Below are 27,525 nucleotides of genomic sequence, written 5' to 3'. Positions count from 1 at the left end.
ATTTCTTCAGTAAAATGAAATGCACAGCTTCCAAACTCTATGTAACAGCGAAAAAATACAATTTTTGACTGAACACTGACCTTGGTTTCCCTACTTCCGCCTTGAAAATAAACTGTCGTTATGACAGACGATCAAAACCAGTTACTTGTTTTGTGTTGGCAACAATCGGGCAGCCATTACTCACGATGATCTTGAATCTGTACAGCAGGGAAGGGGAGTCTGCCAGGCAGCCAAATTCAAATTTGGGAGGGTTGTATTTGGGAACATATCCATCAGCTCCAGTGCACAGAAAGACTTTCTCAATGTTACAGATGAAGGAGTCCCCCAGATTCTGCACAGGGTCAACCATCACTCGACCATAGATCACATCCCCTGGGAAGAGCAAAACTAGGTGGTGAAGAGGAGGATCTTGGACAGATGTTGTGGCCATATTAATAGATGTTTGAAGTTAAAACTGCACAGAAGTAGAAGTGTGGTCTTTAGGCACCACAAAATATCCCGCTTTTCATTCCGAGACAGCACAAAAAATCAATAATTAAGCGGATAAGCAAATAATTTATAAACAATTTTACTCATTGTTTTTTATCTTAAGCTGCTAATGATTTGTACTGTAATTTGCAAAACCCGTATGAGTTTGTCCTATCAAACCAAGAGATGTGTATTCGTGTCTCAAGAGTGTTAATAAAATATCAAAAACACTGATTTAATACTTCCAGTTGAAGTTTTTCATTTTGATTTTGAAACGTAAAATAGACCAAGATAAATTCATTTGTGATAAATTTGTGACAGCAAAAGTAACGTAAGTAAATAAAACAAAAATATGACCCTTGATAAGGAGAGAAAATGTGAAGGATACTAAAGGTTAATATCAGTATGTCAGTATACATGTCTAAAGCAGTGAAGTTCTCTAATTATTAACTATAAGTCACTGATTTTAAAGTAGCCCTTTAATTGTGTGATGCCCTACCTTCAGTGAAAGCAGTATCGCTCTCTTGTCCAAAGCCCATTGAGCCATCAGACAACCATAGAGCCTTCTTTGACAGCAGAAACATCTGTGTGTTTAAGCTGAATTCAGCAGCAACAGGATCACTGACCTTGAAGAAAAAAAGTACAATATAAAAATAAAAACTTTAGATTCTTACATTCATTGCAAATAAAGAGCAACTAGAGCTTTTGTGAGAAAATGTCTAATTAACACTGTATGAACAATAAGACTGTTTGAAGAATAAGATACAAAGGAATTCTATGAAAATGAAAATTTAAATATTTGAACACCTTTATAATACAATTTGAATATTTGAATTAGTTTGAAAAGGTATAGAAGTTTAAGAAGAACAATTAACAAAATTGATTATAACCAAGATAAGTATGGTGTTCAGTTAAAATGGGCTTGTATCATAAGCAGCTGTCTGGCATTTAAAATGTGCATAAGATAATAAAGATTTTTGTAGAGCTCTGTAATGTAAAAATTGTAAAAGTAATCAGGTATTCTTCTTCTTATTATTAGTAGTGTTATGATAGTTTTATGTGTTTTTCCTTATTTTCATAAAAGAAAAAATAAACTGACATAGTTTACAGACAAGGAGGACATGAAACAAACAATGAAGAATCTGGTGATTTACTGTAAAATCTTGAGGCGTTCCTGGAAAGCTCTCTAAAAAACCTGCCATTAAATACTGTATCAAACAAAACCTTGCACAAAACACTCACTGTATCAAAATTGGCCTTTGCATTTAACCTCATCCTAAGGTTTAATTCTAAAAACTAAGGAAACAGACAAACCTACAGTAACTCCAGAAAAAACAATGTTGACAACATCTTTCACATGTCTCTGTGCTAGAACACTTGTGGATCAGCAGAGCTTGTTTCAGGGTACCTGTTGGAATCTAATGTCAATATCAAAGGTGATGGGTTCCCTAGGGTTACAGACAGCAGGAATGCTGTATTCCAAAGAGGGAGAGGCTGGGCAAGGGATGAGCTTCACTGTGTATGTGCCAGAATAATCACGTACCTAAGGAACCAGAAAAAGCAACAACAAGCAGATTAGCAGAACAGGTAATGCATATTTAGGCTGGTGTGAATTCTGCTTTCTAATGTGGGCTAATAAAACTGAAATCATTACATGTCTGTCTCCAGGCAGACTGAACTCCAAGCTTTCATGCTTGATCTATTTTGCTCATTTGCAGCTGTAATAGTTTTCTATTGGGCTAATTTACATGTTCTGGATCTCTGTTGTGAGTCACACAATATATAAATGAACAGATTAAACTCTTTAAAAACTTACTTTTGGAATCTTTTTTAAATACTGAAGGTAGTTCTCAAGGTCACACAACTGATGCAGGGTATAATGCCAAATGAAAACTGAGAGGTAATTTATCACGTTTAATCCTTCATTTTTAAGTACCCTTTTTAAATTTTATCTCAAAGAACTGTCCTCATAAAAAACAACTCAGGACGCAGGTACATTTAGGATAATACAGAACTGCATACACAGCAAGATTTTGTGCAAGAAAAAATCAAATTTGAAAGCAGCAATAATTCTGTATGTATAAGTAAGTCTCCAAATAACTTCATCAATGTCTTACAAGCTACTGTATCTGCATAAAAAATAAGGCTGTTCTTACAGCAAAGTCAGAGACAAAGGTCCATTGTTGCATTGGCTGGTTGTAGGTAGGTTCACTGCGGACCAAACTCAAGTTGAAGGTTAGACCTGGATGATCAGCACACATGACCATCGACGAGAGAGATGTGGCTGCAATAACGAAAGAGATAGTATTTGTAAAAGGGAAACACTGATATTTTGTGATGTATATTGTATGTAATAATACATTTATCTTGAGCCGTGAAGTAGGGGAAAGGGTTGTATAACTGATTGATTCCATATTTTGGAGGTGAAAATGGAATTGTTAGACTGTCACAAGATACATTATTATCCACCCAGGGGTGCAGAGTAAAGAGGGACATAAAGGCTAGGAATAGGATAAAGAACAATTTTAAGGTAAGGTCATTTTGTTTTTCAATTTTCAAGAGTGACCTTTGCTGAGAAGGTGTCCAGCAAGACCATTTCCTGAAATTTCTCGTACTCAAAATGATGTGAAAATTAGTGAGACCTCCCGTTCACAATCTTTTTATCGCGATCAGATGAGAAGTCTATTTTAAACAGAGCGCACAATTCCCATTAATGTTGTCTTGGACTTAAAAAGCCAAGCCTACTGGTAAACTCACCAGAATGCGATGTCACAAACAGACCACGGAAGCGAGCCTCTGTCCTGAAGTTGACCACAAGGCGGCCCAGCTCATTGATACGCATGCTGGTGGGGTACAGTGCACCTACAACAAACAAAAGTTTAGGAATTCTTATAAATCTCCAATGGGCAACAAATATGCTGGGCCTATTGTCTGAAGCACAACAGACTCCGATTTGGTTTAAACATAACGACAGTCATAGAAACCTTTTAAGCCATTTTACACACTCTGTGTTTACGTATTTTTTTGGTACAGGTCCCAGAGTCATTTAAATTAGTTATACCAATTTCACTCAAAATTATTTTCTTTTGAATTCATTCTGAAGTCATCTGAAGAGGGGTACCATGTTGTCCCATTGTTAACATAAAGTCTGTTTTTAAAAAAATATTTATACATCTACGGGGGGGAAAAAAGACTTGGTGAGAAGAAATCCAACATTAAGACCTAACTCGCTGCGACTTGATTTGTAGCACAGGTCCCACTCAGTACTGAGCCCGATTCCACTTGCCTTGGAGCTCAGCCTCTGGAGGGCTGCCTATTCCATCCTTCCACAAGATGGCAGTGTCGTACACAAATGTGAGCCTGAGCTCGGACTGCAGGTCGAAGTGCTGCCAACCCCCTGCCCCCACAGGCGAGTGAAACACGTAGGACACATGGAGAGGCACCCGCAGGGTCACGTAGGACTGGACAAGGTTCAGCACCTGCCGGCACAAGAGGAATTTCTTTAACAACCCACCACACCCACAGCAAGTCGACAAATAAAGTGCTGTCTGCTGTTTGCACGTGCATATTTTTATCTCTTACATGGTCACCATTATATACCACATTAACACTTGTTAATTGTCCTACACATATCCCTAATTGAAAACACTACGGAATCACAAATACTCCAATTCAACTATGCGCTAATGGGTTTCTTACTGTATGTGTTAAATGTAGAAATACACTAAAAGCAGCCTTCACTGTTCAGTCTGTTACCGTGCACAAGGAGCATTTGCTTTACACTACTGTTACACATCTTTAAAAATAATATTAAGAGGAGTACACTCAGGTCATGAAATATTTTAGGTAAATAAAACAGTTGATAAGTCACTTATCATAAGCACAGAGAAATTAAAAAGCACATGGCCTGAAAAACTGCCTGCAGAATCACAATCAAGTTGTTCTACAAAAACCGTATTTCCACATCAGGAATATATTAAGCATGACATTATCTGTGGCTTCGCATTTGAAAAGAGACAATGAAATATGGGATAGGTTTTTAACTAACAACATCAAGCGATTAACCACAAAAATGTGGGCTTGACAAAACACAGACAAACTCCCATAGTTTTGGAATTACAGTACTGGGTTAAAGGAGATCAAACCACCCCATAAGGTGACTATAAATTTTATAAGTCAGTGTTTGAAATTTTTTTTTAGTTTTAAGTGTGTTATCTTCATCTGCACCATCTTGTCACGAACAACACCATTTTGCATATATCATATGGATTTAATCCAGCCTCTTGCATGTTCATTTTAGTGCAATTGAAGAATTATTTTATTTTCTTTCAAAGCTTATTGTGATCTTCCATGACAATTTTTTTTTTATTTTGGTTTCTGGGTATAAAGTTGCTTAAGTGTTTAACAGAAGAGCTTTGTTGATTCTCTCAGGATCTTTCTGAAGCTTCAAAAAATCTGAAGCTTCAAAAAGACTGTTCAAAATGTTCAGTTACACTTTGTCTTGACATAGTGTTACTCAAATTACTCTCTGTACATGTAGGAACTTTGTGAAGGTATAATGAAAAATCAAAAACAGTTGGCTAAGATGAAACTGTAAAGCAGTGTAAAAAGAGAGTATAATTTCTTTATGCTAATGAAAGTTCAGGAAAAGGACAAATCTGGCAATCACCAACCTCAAGGGTGTAAAAACAGAAAATGAGATGACTATTTCTCTAGGTTCAACACGCTAACACACCTTCACCATCACCAGAGCTAGTGCATGAACCTTTTGGTTTATCGAACAAGGTTATGATTTCCTAATCTGTACGACAAGACTATCAGCCCTCAAACCAAGCAAGGTAAAGCCAGACATACCAATAAATGCTCTTTCTTTCTCACTGCGGCAATCTCCTTGGGAGATATCTGTATTCTTTGAGTATTTGCTAGCTTTTCACCACCACAAAATTCATACCACTTAACAAAAAGATACACTTCAATGCAGCTAGACACTTATCTGACTTGCTCACAGGTGTATTGTGACCTTTTCACATTTTTTCAGGGGATTTATAACTAAGGAAAAGCAAACATTGAAATTCCTTCATCTACTCTTGTGAAACATGACTTCAGACCATGTCAAACATTACCAAAATAAATCTGTTACACCTTCAATTAACATATGATCACATAATGTACATCATGAATATTTTGCATCATTATTTGTACTTTTGTTGTATGAAGAATGCAACATTTTAAATATTTCCTATGCATATTTAACATACAGTAAAAAATACAAAAACAGTCCCACTTTTTGTAGAACTTTTCTTTCTAGCTGAAGATTACTTTTTTCCACTTTCTGATAGTTACAATAAAGTGTAGTGAATAGACACCTACTGTATGCTTTATGCAGTGTTGTTTCTCTTGTAAAGAACCTTTACATTTCAATTAAAAATAGTATGGAAATACTCTCCAACCTTCTTTTCTATGTGAAAATTATACCAATTGAGTTTTTCAATGTCATTGTGAGATTGCCAGGTACATATACTGTAGTATAATGCTATGACCTACAACTAAGGACAAATTTGCTAGTGTTAGTGAAATTGTCATGCAAAGAGACCTGTTTTCTCTTGTGTCAAGATAACCAAGGTAATAAATGATTTGCTACAGGGCCTCCCAGACCAAATGCCTTTACTAAATGGATTCCTATAACTCTGTCAAGCTGTGCACAAAACATTTAACCCCAGTTAAAACCCGTAGGCTGAATCCATGCACCTACTTTTTGAGGGACTACTATAAAAGTAGCAAAAATAGGGAAATAACCTTTAGTAGGAAAAAAGAAAAACAGAAACATAAAGGTGAAAAAATACGCAGTCTTTCAATTCACTAATTAGATATTTTGCGACAAAATCCTGTTATGCTACAAATGCAGAACATCAACCCTGTTCTTTTTAAATACCTAAAAGGATACTCATGGTGAGTATTTACAACTTTCTTTCATTTCACCTCTTTTATACATTTTCATTTTTTTTTAAGTTCTTTAAAATAAATAGACTTTCTTTTCATGTAATAAACTGCACTTAGAAAGGGATATACTGACATTTCACCTTTAATGTTAAATGATTAAAGGCGGTAACAAGTTATAATCCTATTCCAAAGTATTCTAGTATCAGGATGTGTGAGGACTAGTATATAGTTCATATCAGTGAATATGTCATATCTTAACATTTTTACATAAACAATTGATAAAAATGAAAGTATAAATACAGGAGTGCTCCTGCTGAGGTAAATATTACCCTAACTATTCTAAACACTGGGTACATTTTCAACCTTACTGGCAGTTAATATTCAACTTTTTCTTTCTTTTCAACATTCCTGACACAGAAACAAAATATTTTAGCACCTTAAATATTAACACCTTTCTTAAAATCTTTCTAGTGTCTATGCAATAAGGCCAATATGATTGTCAAAATCCTTTCACTTCATTCTTTTTAATGTCTTTAGCGGGAAAGATTACAAAGATGCATTGTTTATACAAGATAAGAAACCCTAGAGTTTATAAGACATGAAATTATCCATTAGTATTGCTGTGATAACCAAATTAATAAAAAATAAGATATTAATTAATTTGTGGCAGCAGTGTGGACTAGTGGCTACATTCCTGGACTCATAACTGCAGTAATGTCAGTTAAAATCCAGGGCTATACTGTACCTTTGAGTGACATACAGTACTCAGCTGTATAAAAGGGTACAAATGTACTGTAAGCCACTTAGAATAAAATGGAACACTTAATAATTTATTGATAATACTCCGACAGTAAATAGTAATGCTTTTAAAGCTTTTTAGTAGCAAAAGTTGCCTTTTTTAAAAGGACTAATGTCATTGAATGCAAAACACTTTCCTTCTATGGATCAGATGAGTGCAAATTAAAATGTATTGTAATTTGTTTCCTTGTTTATTTACAGAACTTAAATGACAATGATTTGTATGTACTGATATATTTTATTATAAAAAAACATTTTTGCAGCTCCACCACGATTTCAAATGGCACATAACATTCATAATTTCAAATGACATAAGACACGTTTTACTTTAAATCCTGTTATTTTAGATAATAAGCCCCTAGGTTTAAATGAAATAATCCCATTGGAAAAGAAATGCGTGAAGCCTTTTAGTTAAAAGAAAGCTCACAAAAAATACAATTGATTACAGGCCCTATGCCCATAAAACATCCAGGGTCTTGCTACAAAAGTGCGACAAAGTAGTTGCCTTGCTGAACTGTAAATCATAGTGTACTTCACTAAAACTAAGATGTTTAGACAACAGCTTTTGTGCTATTTTATTTACGATTAAAACATTTTCAATTAACTTAAATTATCTGTAATTACAATGGAATGTGTTTCCAAGTTGAATATGAAACACTGCTTCCCTCAAGCATGTTTACAGTGGAACGTAAACAGGCTTCAAAAACCTGCCCTTCAAAATATAAAATACAAATTTAAGAAACAAAATGAATTGTACAATTTCCAGCAACTACTCTATATACTATAGCTCTTATGTTTTAAAGGCTGGGCCACACAAAAAGAGCTAATTCCTTGCATATACTGTATATTGGTCCATTAATACCTAAGGATTTGCAAAGCACTTAAAGTACAGCCTAATCACCCTTATTGTGGCCCAGAGTTCACTACCTTCAAGCTAGATTCATTCTGAGGTTCAGGTACTGTAAAAGTGACGACGTAAGTCAAATGCAAGTAAGGCAATGATATTGGTAGATGTCTTGGCTCAAAGCAGCGGTAAATAAGAATATCTCCTTTCTAAAAATACAGGCTGGAAAATTTTAAAGTATAATTAATTACTTTCACTAGCACTGAGTTTACAATTAAGGCCGGGAACACAGAAATACATTAACTTGCTGGTGTTGTCAATATGGCATGTAATGATTTGCATGTGCCTTGATATAACAACAGTACATCCAAATTCAGAGTGCAAACTGTTTTTAATGGGACTAGATTTTTTATGGGGTTGCATGCCATTTTTAAAAGCCTGAAATGAAGGTCAATTATACATGCATTTATTGTCAAACTCACCTAGTTATTTATTATTAGCATTAGACACACAGTGGAAAGGTGAAAGCAGCGTAGTTTTTTAGGCACAGATCAGGAATAAAATAGAAAAGGACTCCAATGAGAGGAGAGAAGACAAAAACACAAAGAGTTATATCACTATATTGCCATGGTATAGCTCATCTGCAGCTTTCAATGTTTTTTTCTAGTTTTATATATAGGAAAATATAATTCTGTATTTCACGGAATCCAAAAATAATTGGTTCAGGTAAGACACTAAAAAAATAGACAAACAATTCACCAAAAGGCTAGCAGGTAGTAATTTCACTCTAAGGTTGTTTTCCAACTGTGCTGGTATCCTTATTAGAATAAGAGGATATGGAACCAGTACCATAATATTGTGGTCAACACTTGTTCCTCCTGCCAAAAAGAGATAATGCAAATGAACACTTGTCATGAAAAAGAATAGACAAACTAAATATTGTTCTGGTTGAAGACCAGAAGGACCTGTCATACTGAAACTTGAGAAAGAGATTGCACCAGCAGGGCAAAGGCCATTGGACAAAGGTGGGTCTTCATCCTCAAAATGACAAAGAAGGAGAGTTAAATATTGTTTAGTTGAAGATCCAGAAAAAGGACCTGTCAAACCAGCAACTGAGGAAGAGATTGCAACAGTAGGACAACACCCACTGGACAAATACGGATCACTGCAAAATCATTAAGAAGGAGAATTAAAAATTGATCTGGTTAAAAACCCAGAAGATGGGCCCCTCTTACATGTAAAGGGGTAAAAGGTAAAGACTGAAAGTAAAGGGATGGAAATTCAAGATCAGACTGTTTAGGAAATCGTTAAGAGCAGGTGGACACTCTTCAGAAAAATGCCAAAGTTTGGGGAAATAACTGAAGAACAGCTGGGACAGCTCACTATTTATACTGCCTGCTGAGATTCGAAAAGTAAAAGTGAGAAAGGTTACAGAAAGCCTTAAACTATGCAAAATCCAAAAGGATATGAAGTTAAATTCATAGCAACACTACAGTTTCAGTAGAATTTTGTTTGCAGCTACCTGTACAGGTAGGTAAATGTAGTGTATCAATAATGCTATTTACAATGTTAAAAATTGTCCGCCTAATTGCCTCAGTATTGGGTTGGGGGTATGTACTGTATGTAACTAGATGTGGCCATTTTGTAAGATGTTCTTGTTTGTCTCTTTCAGAGACCCCCCAGAACCCCTCAGTGCTGTGCAAATGCTGCAAGAAGGTGGAAAGAGGGAAGCAGCTGAGAGAGAAGAAGAAAATAGCAGAAAGCAAAAAGATTTAAACAAAGACTTGGACTGTCACTATTATTATTAATGTTGAATAAATCTTCCATATACTGCACATTACAATTGTGTTTGATCTTTTTTTCTAGATTTATTCCGAAACGTCATGCTGTATACTGTAAATCATGAACTACAGTACCTATATGTGTATATATGTTATATGGTGTCTTCAAGTATCAAATTACATAGGTCTTAGATTAAAAACAATCATGAGCATTTTTTAAAAGACCTACAGAATGCTCTGCCATTGTGAGGTCATCATGACATCAAGGTTCCAATCATCAGAAAGTCATGATTGGAACCTAAACCAGGCATTTGCATTCTTGCTTTTACAGAGTGAGGATGGAACTTCAGTTCTGTGCAAAGTTACTGCTGGCCTTTGTCCTTACAACAGTAGGACAATACCCACTGTACAAATATGGGTTGGTTCCATATGTTGAAGAGGACAAGCTAAATATTGTTCTGGTTGAAGACCCAGAAGAATCTCTTGTGCCAAAACCTGAGGAAGAGATCGCACCAGTAGGGCAAAACCCACTTAATAAGAATGGATCCCCTCAAAATGACAAAGAAGGAGAATTAAATATCATTCTGGTTGATGATGAGCCTGTCTTACTTGTACAGGAGGAAAAGGTGAAGACAGAAAATGAAGGCTTGGAAATTCAACACCAAAGTGTTGAGGACATGGATGAGAGTAGATGGGCATTCTTTAGGAAAATGCCAACGTTTGGAGGAATAACCGGAGAACAGCTGATTGTGCTAATAGACTACATTGGGACAGCTCACTGTTTATACTGCCTGCTGAGATGGGCAAAGAGACGTCTTACAGTGAGAGAGGTAACAGAAAGCCTTAAATGCCTGAACTATTCAAAATACAAAGGAATCTGAAGTCAGATTTATGGTGACTTGTATTGTTTTGGTATAATTTTTTTTAGCTAGGTAAATTTAGTTTCACAATGATTAATATTGTTAAAAAATGCCCGACTGAATTGCCTCAGGATTGGGCTGGAGTACAGTAGGTACAGCATATAATTAGATGTGGCCATTTTGAAAGATTTAGTGTCTTGTTTGTCCTGATCCCTGTTCTTTTTTGTCTCTTTCAGGCTGAAAACCCCCAGAACCCCTCAGTGCTGTGCAGATGCTGCAAGAAGGTGGAAAGAGGGAAGCAGCTGAGAGAGAAGAAGAAAAGAGCAAAAAGCAAAAAGATTTAAACAGAGACATGGACTGTCACTATTATTATTAATGTTGAATAAATCTTCCATATACATTACAATTGTGTTTGATCTTTTTTTCTAGTTTTATTCCAAAAAGTTGTGCTGTATACTGTAAATCATGAACTACAGTACCTATATGTGTATATTTGTTATATGGTGTCTTCAAGTATCAAATTACATACTGTAGGTCTTAGATTTAAAAAAAATCATGAGCATTTTTTAAAAGACCTACAGAATGCTCTGGCATTGTGAGGTCATCATGACATCAAGGTTCCAATCATCAGAAAGTCATGATTGGAACCTAAACCAGGCATTTGCATTCTTGCTTTTACAGAGTGAGGATGGAACCTCAGTTCTGTGCAAAGTTACTGCTGGCCTTTGTCCTTACAACAGTAGGACAATACCCACTGTACAAATATGGGTTGGTTCCATATGTTGAAGAGGACAAGCTAAATATTGTTCTGGTTGAAGACCCAGAAGAATCTCTTGTGCCAAAACCTGAGGAAGAGATCGCACCAGTAGGGCAAAACCCACTTAATAAGAATGGATCCCCTCAAAATGACAAAGAAGGAGAATTAAATATCATTCTGGTTGATGATGAGCCTGTCTTACTTGTACAGGAGGAAAAGGTGAAGACAGAAAATGAAGGCTTGGAAATTCAACACCAAAGTGTTGAGGACATGGATGAGAGTAGATGGGCATTCTTTAGGAAAATGCCAACGTTTGGAGGAATAACCGGAGAACAGCTGATTGTGCTAATAGACTACATTGGGACAGCTCACTGTTTATACTGCCTGCTGAGATGGGCAAAGAGACGTCTTACAGTGAGAGAGGTAACAGAAAGCCTTAAATGCCTGAACTATTCAAAATACAAAGGAATCTGAAGTCAGATTTATGGTGACTTGTATTGTTTTGGTATAATTTTTTTTAGCTAGGTAAATTTAGTTTCACAATGATTAATATTGTTAAAAAATGCCCGACTGAATTGCCTCAGGATTGGGCTGGAGTACAGTAGGTACAGCATATAATTAGATGTGGCCATTTTGAAAGATTTAGTGTCTTGTTTGTCCTGATCCCTGTTCTTTTTTGTCTCTTTCAGGCTGAAAACCCCCAGAACCCCTCAGTGCTGTGCAGATGCTGCAAGAAGGTGGAAAGAGGGAAGCAGCTAAGAGAGAAGAAGAAAAGAGCAAAAAGCAAAAAGATTTAAACAGAGACATGGACTGTCACTATTATTATTAATGTTGAATAAATCTTCCATATACATTACAATTGTGTTTGATCTTTTTTTCTAGTTTTATTCCAAAAAGTTGTGCTGTATACTGTAAATCATGAACTACAGTACCTATATGTGTATATTTGTTATATGGTGTCTTCAAGTATCAAATTACATACTGTAGGTCTTAGATTTAAAAAAAATCATGAGCATTTTTTAAAAGACCTACAGAATGCTCTGGCATTGTGAGGTCATCATGACATCAAGGTTCCAATCATCAGAAAGTCATGATTGGAACCTAAACCAGGCATTTGCATTCTTGCTTTTACAGAGTGAGGATGGAACCTCAGTTCTGTGCAAAGTTACTGCTGGCCTTTGTCCTTACAACAGTAGGACAATACCCACTGTACAAATATGGGTTGGTTCCATATGTTGAAGAGGACAAGCTAAATATTGTTCTGGTTGAAGACCCAGAAGAATCTCTTGTGCCAAAACCTGAGGAAGAGATCGCACCAGTAGGGCAAAACCCACTTAATAAGAATGGATCCCCTCAAAATGACAAAGAAGGAGAATTAAATATCATTCTGGTTGATGATGAGCCTGTCTTACTTGTACAGGAGGAAAAGGTGAAGACAGAAAATGAAGGCTTGGAAATTCAACACCAAAGTGTTGAGGACATGGATGAGAGTAGATGGGTATTCTTTAGGAAAATGCCAACGTTTGGAGGAATAACCGGAGAACAGCTGATTGTGCTAATAGACTACATTGGGACAGCTCACTGTTTATACTGCCTGCTGAGATGGGCAAAGAGACGTCTTACAGTGAGAGAGGTAACAGAAAGCCTTAAATGCCTGAACTATTCAAAATACAAAGGAATCTGAAGTCAGATTTATGGTGATTGTATTGTTTTGGTATAATTTTTTTTAGCTAGGTAAATTTAGTTTCACAATGATTAATATTGTTAAAAAATGCCCGACTGAATTGCCTCAGGATTGGGCTGGAGTACAGTAGGTACAGCATATAATTAGATGTGGCCATTTTGAAAGATTTAGTGTCTTGTTTGTCCTGATCCCTGTTCTTTTTTGTCTCTTTCAGGCTGAAAACCCCCAGAACCCATCAGTGCTGTGCAGATGCTGCAAGAAGGTGGAAAGAGGGAAGCAGCTGAGAGAGAAGAAGAAAAGAGCAAAAAGCAAAAAGATTTAAACAGAGACATGGACTGTCACTATTATTATTAATGTTGAATAAATCTTCCATATACATTACAATTGTGTTTGATCTTTTTTTCTAGTTTTATTCCAAAAAGTTGTGCTGTATACTGTAAATCATGAACTACAGTACCTATATGTGTATATTTGTTATATGGTGTCTTCAAGTATCAAATTACATACTGTAGGTCTTAGATTTAAAAAAAATCATGAGCATTTTTTAAAAGACCTACAGAATGCTCTGCCATTGTGAGGTCATCATGACATCAAGGTTCCAATCATCAGAAAGTCATGATTGGAACCTAAACCAGGCATTTGCATTCTTGCTTTTACAGAGTGAGGATGGAACTTCAGTTCTGTGCAAAGTTACTGCTGGCCTTTGTCCTTACAACGGTAGGACAATACCCACTGTAGAAATATGGGTTGGTTCCATATGTTGAAGAGGACAAGCTAAATACTGTTCTGGTTGAAGACCCAGAAGAATCTCTTGTGCCAAAACCTGAGGAAGAGATCACATCAGCAAGGCAAAACCCACTGGACAAGGATGGATCCCCTCAAAATGTTAAAAAAGATTAATTAAATATCATTGTGGTTGAAGATCCAGAAAAAAGATCTGTCAAACTGGCAACTGAGGAAGAGATCGCAACAGTAGGGCAACATCCACTGGACAAATACAGCTCCCCACAAAATGACAAAGAAGGAGAATTAAAATTGAATCTGGTGAAAAACCCAGAAGATGGGCCTGTCTTACTCGTACAGGAGGAAGAGGTGAAGACAGAAAGTGAAAGCTTAGAAATTCAACATCAAACTGTTGAAGAAATAGATGAGAGTGGATAGGCACTCTTCAAGAAAATGCCAAAGTTTGGTGAAATAACTGGAGAACAGCTGATTGTACTAATAAACTACATTGGGACAGCTCACTGTTTATACTGCCTGCTGAAATGGGCAAAGAAGCCTTAATTGCTTAAGCTACAGTACAGTATGCAAAATACAAAAAGTCAAAGTTACTGTATTGCTATCAAGATGCTACACAACAATAAAAAGGTTATGTGTGGGGGGTGCATAACTACATGTAATGTTATACGTAATGTTGTAATGTTGTATGATTTAGTTTTTTATTAGTTCTGATCCCCATGGTTGTTTATCTCTTTCAGGATGAAACCCCCCAGAACCCCTCAGTGCTGTGCAGATGCTGCAAGAAGGTGGAAAGAGGGAAGCAGCTGAGAGAGAAGAAGAAAAGAGCAAAAAGCAAAAAGATTTAAACAAAGACATGGACTGTCAATGCTGTCATTGTTAAAGTTATTATTAATGTTCATTAAAACCTTCTATGTTCCAAATGACTGTTATCTTTTTTCTAAATACTTAAGATATTACAGTACAGAGTTGGCAGTGATTCACTGTGTCTATGACGTGTTTAAGAAAGCTTGCATGATCTCTATAAGATGTGTTGGGAGCAGCTGATCATCAAACAACTACAACAGATCTGCAATCTCGGTCACTTGAGGGTTCTCATAGAGCAGAAGGGCACAGTCCTTAAAGAAACAAAAAGCTTCCCCTACCAGAGATCAAACTACAAGTGCAGAGGTTGGATCTGAGATACTCCTGGGACAACTCAGGATCCATAAGTGACCTCTGGCAGATATTAACCTCAATTCTTTTCTACCTGAGGGATCATTAAAAAAGAGGTTAACTACACACCTGTAGAACTGTAGCTCTTTAGAAACAGGGTTGCCAATCATTAACAGGAGCCTATGTCTTTATTGAGAAAAAGAGACCAAACTAAAAGGGTACCTACCTGACCATCTGTTCCAATTGTCCCACCACAGTCTGTGAGGAGCTCAGACATGTCATAGTAGCTGACAAACTCCCACAGGCAGGCCTCCAGGTTGAGGTTCCTGTAGAAGCGCAGGGTTCCAGAGCCCCTGAGCGTTGAACTGTACTGGTAGGGGGACGTCTCTCCAATCACTTCTGCATTTTTTGACGCATCTGTGATGAAGCCGTGACGTGTCTTCACCTCGCTGTGATCCAGCAGGTTCGAGCACCTGTGGTTGCCAACCCTAGTGCCGTCTGGGCTCAATGTCAGCTCAAAGTTTGACAGAGGTCGTGTGGAAATGACAGGGAGCATTCCTGAGGCAAAGAAAGATTGTGTCAGTTTAGATGGAAGAGACAGCACTTATACAGCAATAAAATTTTAAATAGCATTGTAAAACAGTATAGTAATAGTATTTTACAATAGTTAAAAGCTAATGTGTTTCATCCTAGTAAATATTTCTACTTGATTATTTACAAAGCCTGTGTATAGAACCACACTGATGTCTCAGTAAGACTGTGACTAAATAAATATACAGTAGTATACACTAGAGCCGTGGCACAGAGCTTTTATTACTTTAAGCAATGTTTTAGTGATTTTGTGCAGTCTGGGAAAATAGGAGAAAGACCTCTAATTCACTGTGGACAATCAAATTCTTCAAAGCCTGTGTGAAAACTTTGTCTGACCATCGATATGAGGCATTGTGACTGTGAGCTTGATGAGATTTGGATGGTCGGGGTCTTCGGCTCCTGTGTAGCGCAATTTCGCAGAAAAGGGCTCTGCACCAACTGTTCCCATCACACGTGGCTGGCACATGCCTGTCAAGAAACAACATGTTTTTTGCAACCTAAAGAAGACTGCCAAAAAAACAAAACAATTCTGAAACAGCATTAAATGGACTATTTTATTGACTTAAGAAGTAATTCACATTATATGTACTGTATTTAGAAAAATACTCTTTAATGTTCTGGTATTTGCCACAAACACACTTGACAAAAATAGCCAATTTTTTATGATACCTTTGATTCTGCAATTAGACTGGTGAAGGGACAAGTGAGACAATGGTATTATTTTATGTAGTTTTGCAAATGACGCAGTCTTGTGTGGTCTAACGTTGGCATTATGCCCAGAACATAAAGCAGAACTTGTTTCTGTCAATAAGCCAAGAGAAATGATCTAAGATATAAGAGGCTTATACTGCATGTTTATCATAAACTTTTCGCTCAGACATGTACAGTATACAGGGAAATTATGCTTATTTGTACATTTGAGCAGTTTGTCATGTATCACTAGGTAAACTCATTGAGACACAGTTATATAGGTGGTGCGCTTAACAGTTTGCTTCACTAATCTTTGCATGAACTTTATGTGATGTATATCGATGTATATATTATTTTCGAGTCTGGTTCCTAAAAGCTGGTCTCCCATATGCATATGTAATAAAGAGACTTCTACTACACAGACACCTGGACTTTGTCATTTGTATGACACAACACTGGGTTTGGTTAGAAGTTTAAGTATCTTCATATGAAATACTAATTTCAATGGTCTGAGAAAGGAAGCACTCAGAAGCCTTAGTCTTAAAACAATTGTTCTTACGTGAACATGGTGCCATGCTAAACACCAGGAGTATTTCAAAGCTGGTGTCTGTTGATTCCTGAAGTCAGACTGTTCAGTAACTTACTGAATCATCCTGACCAGAGACCTATCCAGGCACTGTGCAAAGAATTGTGGGTATGTTCCTTGTGTGAACCAGCCTTACCTTCCTGTACACTGATAGTGGCAATGGGGCTCATGAGCTCCAAGCCTTCGTCTCCATTGGAGTTGACAGCTCGGGCAGCACACTGCACCCGTGAGCCTGCCTGGAAGTAGATGGAGTCCAGAGTGATGAGCTTTGAGGAGGTGAAGAAAGTATCGAAGTCCACCTCTCTCATGGGGCTCGTCACACCATCTGGGCCTGTGGGGGCGCTCACCAACCAGCGATATCGCGTCAGTGTGTCGTTGATGTGCTCGCTGGAGCAGATGGAGCCTGTCTTATCATAGTCAGAGTATTTTGGGTTGCAAGCCTGCCAGAGAAAACAAAGTGAGAGCGTGAGATATTATTGCAGTAGGTCAATCAAGTAATTGAAAAGGTTCTTGATTCAAACATGATTGAGCTAAAAACCTTCCAATACTACAGTATGCGGAGTGTGCACAAAAATATGTTATGAGATTAAAACTTCTAGTTGTTGAGCACAAAACAAAAAAAGAACCATTTTTAATTGGATCCAGGCTGAGACCTACAGTAGTTATCTTTATTTAGAATGACATTAAGAAGAAAATTATGAATCCATCAATATTTTAAATATATTTTTGCAAACGCCAAAAAGAAGCTTACCAATACAGCAAAACAACACGTGAAAGATTCAAAACAAGAAGAGATCATTTGCTCTTTTTTCAAGTTGCTAAATGATCCAATAATCTCATCCACTGCTTTAAATAAACAGGATTTCTTCCTTAACCACTCAAACTTTGACCCTTTGATTGAAATTGTGCCTTCTGTTCTTGTCCTGAATACGTACAGTTATATTGAGAGTTCAGGTGTGCCAGTGAAGGTGATTTAAATCAAGAATCCAACTTTCACTCCACCAGGGACAATGGAGGCGTACTGTGCTCACTTACTGTAACACAGATGACAGGATACCCCGCAGGTGGGTGTATATTTTCCTTTGATCTGGCTGTGTCATCGTACAGCAGTAAGGAAACAACATGAGGCACAGAAGGGAAAGTCACATCTGCCATGCTGTATGTCTCCTCAATGTAAATGATTGCTTTGCTCATCTGTGAAAACATGTGGAAAATAAATATATGGCATGTATTTAAGAGGAAGTATAAAATGACTTAACAGGCAACCTATATTTATTAATTCACTTTACATTTCCTGGCTGCATTTGGTGTGAATATTTCTGTTTTAACCTCTGTTCACAAAAATGCTAAAATTGTTATCTGAAATGGTGAGGGCATTTTCTAGCACCCTTATTCCCTTAAGACCCTTATTCTTAATATATAATCGTCACAAAAAAAGTTAACAGTCAGATAGTCTGAGATGTTTACATTTCCCAGGTAGTCTTACTATTGAGCATTAAGCTTCTATGTTAAAAAAGCTTAATGAATTTATAGGCATTACTGTAATCACAGATTACATTACAAGATCCCAACAGCAATTAAGAGGGTAAAAATAACTGCATCTCTCACTTAACTAAGATAGTTAACATTTCAGAGTACTCTACTATTGCCCATGCATTACAGTATACAGTATGTTTTTCTAACCTGAGTCTCAGCCACCATGTTCTCATCAGGTTTCAGATGAACAGTAAATGCCTCTCTCATCTCTTGTTGGCCATCAAACAAAATCTCCACCTCCACAAAGTGCTGCGTTTCCCCCTCCTTGAATTCGATATCTGTGAAATAAAGTGATAGAGGCACAAAAGGCCAGCTGAAGCATTTTTCAGTGTTGATACTTTCAGGCAAAACACAGCTAGGTGAAGACTGTGAAACCATGTTCTATATACATCACAAAATCTAACATTTAAAAAAGCATTCATAATGCAGGTATAAATTTGTAGATTTTTAACTTACTAAATAAATAATTACATACAAAAGTGACCATGATCTAAAATTATTTTTTTGGATGGGAAGAGCTATAGTTGGAGTGTGACCCATATAACATTGGCTTCTTGTAAAGGGAAGAGGCACGCACTGGAAAATTATGCAGACGTTTAATTGTCGCCTGAAAAAGATCTCAGTCACTGTTTGTTCAATTAGCTTGAAACGGTCCACACAAACGGTAGTTGAGTTTATAACCATGCTACTTATATGTATGCGACTGAGAGCTGGGAACAGCAGCTAATGAAATAAAAACGTGAAGTACACTGTAGGTCCGGCAAAGAAACTAGGTGCTGACCTACCTTCGGATACAGGATGGTAGTCTTCTCCAGAGGTTGCAGAGCCATCTTTGGTGTGGACCCTGACGATGGAAACCTTAGAGGTGTCTCCCACACGTAGCACAGGGATTTTCACCACAGTCGTCTGTCCACTTTCTTTCGGCTCACTTACACTAAATTTTGTCTCACCAAACTTGATGATGGCCTCTGTGAAAAACATAAAGAACCCATCAAAAAACAGCGGACACAGCCATTAAATTCTGCATTCTGACAAAACCGCATTATGTACACAATTACATACACATTCAATCTGAGAGCTTTATTTTAGAAACTTTACTGAACTGTTGATAAAAGAATGCCTCTTCTGGTAGTAAATGTTTCTACAAAAAAATCATTTTAAAGTCATGCATCTGCTATTATAATGCTGAATTACTTTGAAATTTAAATCATAATTGCTAAAGGGATCTGTGTTGAAGGCTCTCCTAAATGTGATGTGCAATTAAATTTATGAGTGAGGAAGACCGATGAATAATGAATGACTGTAGACCCCTCTGCTGGTGCTTTTTTCTGATTAAATATATATTATCTCATATAAAAGTAACCCTTTCAAAGGAAAATATTTTTTAAATTAAATTGTCATGGAAATGCTAAGTAGGTCAAGGTCACACTTCAAATCGTCTAATTCACAGAAATGTAATTCACAGAAATGGTTTGTCGGAAATTCTCTGAATTCTCTTCTCCCTTTAAAGAGGCAAATATAGTGCTCTCCATCTTTCTCATGCCTTATCCCAGTGTCTTGTAACCTAGACACTCTGAACATGTTGTGACTGTCCAGAGACGGTACTAAATTGTAGGGTAAAACTACCATAGGTGGTCTGACAAGATATGCAAAGGCAGCTGGCATCTCTTACTGTCTTCATCATCTTTGATTTTGATGAGTGTCTCTTTCTGCTTGCCGATGGTGGCTCCGAATGGAGATTCACTCTTGGGGCTTCCCAGGACCAGCCTGAGTTCCTCATCTTCCTCATGGACCGTATCATTCACCAAGGTTAGGACGCAGGGCTTTTCAATCTCCCCTTAGACACAGAGCAGACTCATGTTAAATTAAGGCTATACTGTTTATTTCACAATGCGACACAATGGTATTAAACTGTTTAACACTTTGTAGATTGGTATACCTTTTTGTAAATAAGAAAGTCCAATAACTTTGCAAAACAATACAGACTAACTCAAAACTGTATGAATGAAGACTCTGACAAAATGAAAATCAACAATACAAAATTCTTAATCATACATACAGTATTAAACAACTCTACACAAAAAGAAGGCCTTGAAAATGACAACCCATTTGAGGCAGAGATTTTAACTATAACTATGAAAAATTACAGAATGTACAGTATTAAGCACAGAATCTTGGATTTGCGGCTTAATAAAAAAATCGAAAGTATCAATAGTACAAAAAAGCACCGCTAGTGTTCTTTTGAATTATTTTTCAGCAGCTAAATATTACCAGGTAAGAAGCTGATGATTGAAGCATCTGTGTTGGGACGCTCGTCAAAGTCCATCATAACCTGCGCAGAGCCCTGTCTGGTGTAGCAGCGCACTGTGGATTTATAGCTGATGTCTCCACTGCGGTACACAATGGCCGATATCTGCCCATCGTTTTCATTCCCCATGTACATTGCCTCTCGGAACTGGACTTTTGGCACTTTAACAGAGAGACAAAAATTGCAGTCCTATAGCGTTCAAAATGAACTACATTTAAACTAATTTAATTATGATTCAGTGTACTGGAAGCTTGAAGAGAAACTGGAAAGTTTTTACCAGGTTTGAAATATAGCAAAATAGTGTAAATTAGATGAGAGCTGGCATTTGAATGATAATAACAACTACATTTCATGTACAGTAGCACATCTACCAATCTTATCATCAGCGCAATCTCATTATGACAAATGACAGCAACGGCTAATTATCAAACACAATATCACAATATAAGCAAAACAGAGTTTGTATACATAAAAAATACATTTTGGTGCAGGCAGGCCTTTATCTAAGATCTTTGCACATAAACTTCATGATATACTGTACAGTAAGTGAAAAACATAATCACAATTTTGTAACAAGAGTTTGGCTACAATACTGATCAACAGGGAACTACTGTACACTATGTACTGTTTGGCTCTGATATTACTTTGCATAATTTAATTACAACATTAGTCATAAATCAAAGGACTCTGGCTTTGACTTGATATGCAATAATCACAAAAACTGTACACCTTTCAAAAATGTACATTTACACATTTTCTAATACAGTACATACTTATTATTTTAGCAACATCTCATTCTGTGCCATGTTCAAATCTATTGTGTATAAATAAGCAATATTTATAAGATCCCCAGATTTAAAATATGAATGAAAAAAACAATTTATGTTTTATTATGAGCACTTTGCTTCTGTTCAGAATTCTAAATTTATTTGTTATGCTCTAGCTATTTTCCCGAATTCCCAAGATTTGTTTCCTAAGCATATATTATTGTGTCTCACCTGAGCCATGTATTTAACTTATTGACATTGACTGGAGAAAGGACGACACACCACTTTTCCAAATTCAATAAACCTTTAACTTCAAAGGAAGATCAACTTGACCATTATGGTAACAATTGGCTACTTTGGTTTACAGCACATAAATATTTTTTAAAGCTTAAACTTCCAAGGGAGTAATATGCTTTGGAAAGACTGTAAAAGGAAATGTTCACGTATCCTCTAAATACAGAAAGACTAAGAACTGAAGAATTCTTTCATTTAATGTCATATAATTACACCCTGGCCAGGAGTGGTTTGCAGCCCCATGTTGTCATTGGAGCCCAGGCCATTCTCAGGAGCGCTCACCCATCCAACGGCCCAGGGAGAATGCACTCAGGCCATCTCTCTTCATTCCTCCTTTAATCTTTCAATCAGGAAGCCAATCAAGCAATCCTGAATGATCTGCCTTTTTAAGGTTTAACTGCCTGATAGCCTGACGCTCTGGCATTGAGCTCCCTAGAGCCGTGAGACCACTAACTCTACGCTCTTCTCCCGACTGCAAGCAGTAGTTTACTACAGTGTCGATTTAGCAGAGATAGCAGATTGTCACCCTGCCTCCCCACTCATCTCTCCTAACTAGTCGCCTCACTACTAACTACTCGGCTCTCCGGAATCTTCCGGAGACACACAAAGTCCTGCAGTTGGGTTTCGGCCTGTCATCTCGTTACAGTGCTGCTCAGCAACACCTGCACTGTGAAACCTATAGCATGTGGTTGGAAAAGGAGAATTATTTTAAATACTTTAAAAAATCGTCAGCTTACAGTCTGAGACGGAGTCATTGATGAAGATGGTTGCTTTGCCAGGCTCCCCCAGGATGGCATTCATGGGCATTCTCAAGACCAGCTCAAACTTCTCTATACCCTCCAGGACTGGTTGCCCCAGGTCATCCAGGATGGTGACACGGAACGTCTGCATGTTGACCCCTGGAGCAAAATCTAAGTTCCGGCTGATCCCCACATAATCAACACCAGCTGAAAACAGAAGAGATTTTGGGAATATATTGTTTTAAGAATTCTTAGAATGTGCATTTATCTTCCAGCAATCATATTATTGACAATGAGCATCGCCTTCAGTGTTGAACCTCAGGTTGAACTTTCAGCCCAACGGAAAGAAACCAACATACTGTAACTGAGGGGAAGACCCACTGATTCCATTGGAGGTTTCCTATTCAAAATGTATTATCCTATAAAAACCTAACACTTATTTTATGTTAAGGCTCTTCAACTAAAATTACAGAAAGCATATACATATACAATATATACGATGTTCATATACAATGTTCTTGTAATTTTACAGTATAAGCCTCAAATTCTTCTGGGTTTGTAGTTCAGGTGGGTAGCTGCGTCAGAATGCGTAGGCTGCAAAGGAACAAGTATTAGGTTTATTCCATGCTGAAAAAAAGAAGAAAGAGAACACAACGTTTCGGCCGTGGAGCCTTCTTCAGGTGTGAGGAGCCTTCTTCAGGAGCTCACACCTGAAGAAGGCTCCATGGCCGAAACGTTGTGTTCTCTTTCTTCTTTTTTTCAGCATGGAATAAACCTATTCTTGTTCTTCTGGGTTTGGTACTCTTATTACAATTCAGAAGAGCCAGCAATCAAAAAGGATAAAAAATGTTATTTAACCATGATACTACTAAAATGATGGAATGTGAAACTGAATTAAGTGCTCACTCCTGACTTCTTTGTTGGGTTGGTTCTTGTTGTTTTTTTTTTTTCCACAGCAAATTCTTTCCTGCTTAGCAGTGAAAAATATCAGCACTAATGTCATCTTTTCATTCTTAAGCTTTCACAGGAGTCTATGACCCAGTAATGTGCAACATGTTTGCTTATGCCTGCAGAACCTATAAACCTAGAGAGATAAGATAAATAATGAAATATTTTCAATTTGCTGAAATAGAAAAAACAAAAAAGAGGGCCTTATAAAGGAGGGAGATAGGATGGAGCTTGCTGAAGTCTGCAGATAGGTAGGAGGTTAAGCAGACAGATTCCAAACTTGTGAAGTTCATCCCCTGAAAAGAAGTGTGTGCAATCCACAGCAGGAGGAAAAGTTTACATTCCATAGGATCTATATTCATTCAAAAGAACACAAACCTGACAGCACTGTGCCTCGTACCTTTCCAAAGCCCTAGGGCAGTTATAAGCCGTGATGACTTGAAGATGTTTGCATTCCTAAGCTCACTTGATTCCCCACAAATTTCCCACTCATTTATTCTCCTAACGCTTGAAAGACTCCAGACTTCTATGGCCAATGAGGACTATTCTTCAGCACACACATGTACCCTAACTTGCAGTCATTTTCTTTTTTATAGAGCAAGGCTTTACCTTAGTCTGCCCAATGCGCTGGTGAGCTATGAATAACAAAACATTGTCCTAAGAAATTTGAAGGGAAATACATTTCCTTCATGTCCTGGTAAAGATGGAAATTCAGAGTCCAGATGTTACAATGTTAAAGTGAAGAACGTAATGAAACACTGACCTGACAACTCAAGTGACTCTTTATGGCTTTTACTCTAACTCGTCTTTTGACTTTTCTTTAGATAATAGGAGTGCAGGACACATGCTTTGCAAACTGAACTAAAATGTACAGTTACAATCTAAGTGCACTGCAGGTTTGCAGGTCTAATCAACTCATATTGCACTAACACCTGCAAATCAAGACATGAAGACTATTGATAGTTGCAATATTGCACTTAGGCCTGCAAATAATCACAACACAAAATTGACATTGAGTGACATGAATTTTGATAAAATACTTCAGTCTGCCTGTGATAGACTGTGGTGTCAATAGCTGGTTTGCAAATCCCGTGTAAAATCAGGCTTTTGGGATGCAATGTATGTAGACAACGTGGTATAATGATTCTCTAAATGGTTACCTATCTGTGACATTTCTTACCTTCGGCAGACACAGGGTCTGTCCTGCGGGACCGCACTGTGACGGTGGCGGTCTTAGAGAGGTCAGTTCCAGTTCTCCACACGCGCACCTCCACATAGCCGTCACTCTCATCCACGTGGTATTCCATATCTCCGAAATAAAAGACTGGCGCTGGAGTAGAAAAGGACCGGTGGGTCACAACCAGAAGAGCATGGAAGTGGTTACCATAGGAAACACAGAAGACAGTTAAATTATTGATTCTTAGTATGATGAATGTAGTTCTCTCAGCTCATACCTTATAAACACACAGGTTTACTAGCACTTCACAATAGGACTGCAGCATTTCTCAATCTGTTGTGCATAAGGAAGCATCATAATTCGACTTTCCTAAAGGTGATACTTAAGATGATTGTATGGTCCGTATTGGACTTTTTAAAAATCTTTTTGTTGGTTATTTGTCGTTGTTTACTTCATCATCTTTTGTTTCATAGTGATTCACCGCACTTGCAAAAAGTAGCTTCGAAAACCCTTTCTCAAAAATGAAAGACAAATTTTATTTCAGCTAAAAAAGTTAGATGTCGTGGCACATTGTAAACAAACCAGAAACAACCTATTTCTGAGCCCTGGACTTATGCAACCAGGACAAAAGGAAGGGAATTGCAACGATAGAGAAATAATGTGCTTACAAATTTGAGTCCCCTCAAAAGTACAAAAGGGTGAGGATTAAATATTGTTTTGATTTAGGATCTAGTAGAAGGACCAGTTTATAAACTTGAAGGACCAGTGCAAGAGGAGGAGATTACGACAGAAATCAAAGGCCTAACAGCAAACATCCTGGATGCCCCACTTGAAAGTGTTGAGAAAATCTCAGAGAGAGGGTGGGCACTATTCAGTCCCAAAAAGAGGCAGTGAAGGGCTGACCCTTCTCTTTGAGTACACTGGAACTGTTTATACTGTCTGCTGAGTGGAGCTAAGAGATATCTGGCAAGGAGAAAGGTAAAAGGACTGCCTTAAAGGCTTAAGAAGTGTAAAATAGGAAAATAAACCAGAACCTGCATTCAAATATTTTATAGAATGTTAGCCTTCATGTGGCTGTTTCTACTGTAGGTAAAGTACAATAACTGGACCAGTTCTAGTTTACGGTGGGGTAAGTTACTAGATGTAGTAAAATTTAGTTTCTTTTTTCTCCTAACCCTGTCGTTGGTTTGCTTTTTTCAGACTGAAAACCCAGAAAATCCCTGAATCATGGGCAGAAACTGCAAAGAGGTGAAAAGAGGGAAGCAGCTGGGAGAGAAGAATCAGAAAACAGCAAAAAACAAAGAGATTTAAACAAATGACATGGACTGTACTACTGTCAATATTAAATTTATTATTAATGTTCAATACATTTTCTATATACCTTACAACTGAGTTTAATCTTTTTTTTCCAAATACTTATCCAGGAATGTCCTGTATGTGCCATATGAACTGAAAACTACCTGTAAGTGTATATTTGTTATATACTTTTTTTTACACATTAATTAGGTCTTTGCCTTTGTTTCTTTTTTTAAAAAAAGATAAGCATTTTTTTAAAAAGCTACAGAATACTCTGCCAATGTGATGTCATCATAACATCAGGGTTTCAAACATCAGAAAGTCATGATTGGAATCTAAACCAGGCATTTGCATTCTTGCTTTTATGAGGTGAAGTTACCGCTGGCCTTTGTCCTTACAATGGCAGGGCAGTTCCCACTGTACAAATATGGGTTGGTTCCATATGTTGAAGAGGACAAGCTAAATATTGTCCTGGTTGTAGACCCAGAAGAATCTGTCATGCCAAAACTTGAGGAATGGATTGCACCAGCAGGACAAAACCCACTGGAAAAAGATAGGTGCCCTCAAAATGCCAAAAAAGGTTAATTCAATATTGTAGTGCTTGAAGACCCAGAAAAAGGACCTATCAAACCAGCACCTGAGGAAGAGATCGCAACAGTAAGGCAACACCCACTGGACAAATACGAATCCCCACAAAATGACAAAGAAGGAGTATTAGAAATTGATCTGGTTAAAAACCCAGAAGATGGGCCTGTCTTACTTGTACAGGAGGAAAAGTTGGAGACAGAAAGTGAAGGCTTGGAAATTCAACATCAAACTGTTGGGGAAATTGATGAGAGTAGATGGGTTCTCTTCAGAAAAAGTTTGGAGAAATAACCGGAGAACAGCTGTTTGTACTAATAGAGTACATTGGGACAGCTCATTGTTTATACTGCCTGCTGAGATGGGCAAAGAGACACAAAGCCTTAAACTAAGCAAAATCTAAAAGAATGCAAAATCAAATTTATTTTGGTATAACTCTATTTTCATCTACAGTAGGTAAATGTATAGTAACAATGATGTTAAATATTAAGAAATGCCTCACTATTTGACACAATATTGGATTGAGTTTGAGGTGGGAACATAACTAGATGTGGCCATTTTGTAAGATTTAGTGTCTTGTTTGCCCTGATCCCAGTTCTTGTTTGTCTCTTTCAGGCTGAAAACCCCCAGAACCCCTCAGTGCTGTGCAGATGCTGCAAGAAGGTGGAAAGAGGGAAGCAGCTGAGAGAGAAGAAGAAAAGAGCAAAGAGCAAAAACATTTAAACAAAGACTGTTGTTATTATGCAACTACATACCATTCATGTTAATTAAACATTGTACGAACATAAAACACGATTGATCAGCTTTTGCTTCGATATTTCATCTTAAAGACAGAGAAACAGATCATAAAGAATTAGCTTTTAGCTTTAAACTGTCTTTTCATTTTACCAAACACCATTCTGGCCATCCTAGTTTCTCAGGATTCTGCCTCGGAGCAGCTGTTACTATGGAAACAATTTTATCACTTCTGGCCGCTTAGGAGTGA

At 37.3% G+C, this 27,525-nt stretch overlaps 1 protein-coding gene and 3 long non-coding RNA genes across 4 annotated transcripts in view; 3 read left to right on the top strand and 1 right to left on the bottom strand.

Annotated features, from left to right (window-relative positions):
* LOC102691469 (FRAS1 related extracellular matrix 2) overlaps positions 1–27,525 on the bottom strand; it is a 99,897-nt gene that overhangs the window by 5,771 nt on the left and 66,601 nt on the right. The window contains exons 7-22 of the mRNA XM_006628223.3: positions 24,666–24,815; positions 22,535–22,744; positions 20,700–20,897; positions 20,101–20,265; positions 19,214–19,396; positions 18,576–18,706; positions 17,928–18,086; positions 17,029–17,332; positions 15,953–16,084; positions 15,252–15,583; positions 3,755–3,947; positions 3,226–3,330; positions 2,625–2,752; positions 1,877–2,011; positions 968–1,094; positions 185–372 (exon numbers count right to left, since the gene is read on the bottom strand). Of these exons, the coding sequence (XP_006628286.2) occupies positions 185–372; positions 968–1,094; positions 1,877–2,011; positions 2,625–2,752; positions 3,226–3,330; positions 3,755–3,947; positions 15,252–15,583; positions 15,953–16,084; positions 17,029–17,332; positions 17,928–18,086; positions 18,576–18,706; positions 19,214–19,396; positions 20,101–20,265; positions 20,700–20,897; positions 22,535–22,744; positions 24,666–24,815 (2,840 nt within the window). The remainder of the gene's footprint in view (positions 1–184; positions 373–967; positions 1,095–1,876; positions 2,012–2,624; positions 2,753–3,225; positions 3,331–3,754; positions 3,948–15,251; positions 15,584–15,952; positions 16,085–17,028; positions 17,333–17,927; positions 18,087–18,575; positions 18,707–19,213; positions 19,397–20,100; positions 20,266–20,699; positions 20,898–22,534; positions 22,745–24,665; positions 24,816–27,525) is intronic.
* LOC107076758 (uncharacterized) lies at positions 6,194–11,091 on the top strand. The gene is made up of 3 exons (XR_011189553.1): positions 6,194–6,417; positions 9,723–10,661; positions 10,928–11,091. It is a non-coding gene; the product is annotated as an uncharacterized lncRNA (long non-coding RNA).
* LOC138239131 (uncharacterized) lies at positions 13,681–14,793 on the top strand. The gene is made up of 2 exons (XR_011189552.1): positions 13,681–14,224; positions 14,611–14,793. It is a non-coding gene; the product is annotated as an uncharacterized lncRNA (long non-coding RNA).
* On the top strand, positions 25,551–27,269 carry LOC107076759 (uncharacterized). The gene is made up of 4 exons (XR_001477917.2): positions 25,551–25,640; positions 25,863–25,910; positions 26,087–26,124; positions 27,156–27,269. It is a non-coding gene; the product is annotated as an uncharacterized lncRNA (long non-coding RNA).

This window comes from Lepisosteus oculatus, chromosome 5 (assembly GCF_040954835.1).
Source record: "Lepisosteus oculatus isolate fLepOcu1 chromosome 5, fLepOcu1.hap2, whole genome shotgun sequence".
Classification (NCBI taxonomy): Eukaryota; Metazoa; Chordata; class Actinopteri; order Semionotiformes; family Lepisosteidae; genus Lepisosteus; species Lepisosteus oculatus.
This window is presented reverse-complemented; position numbering and strand designations above follow the sequence as displayed.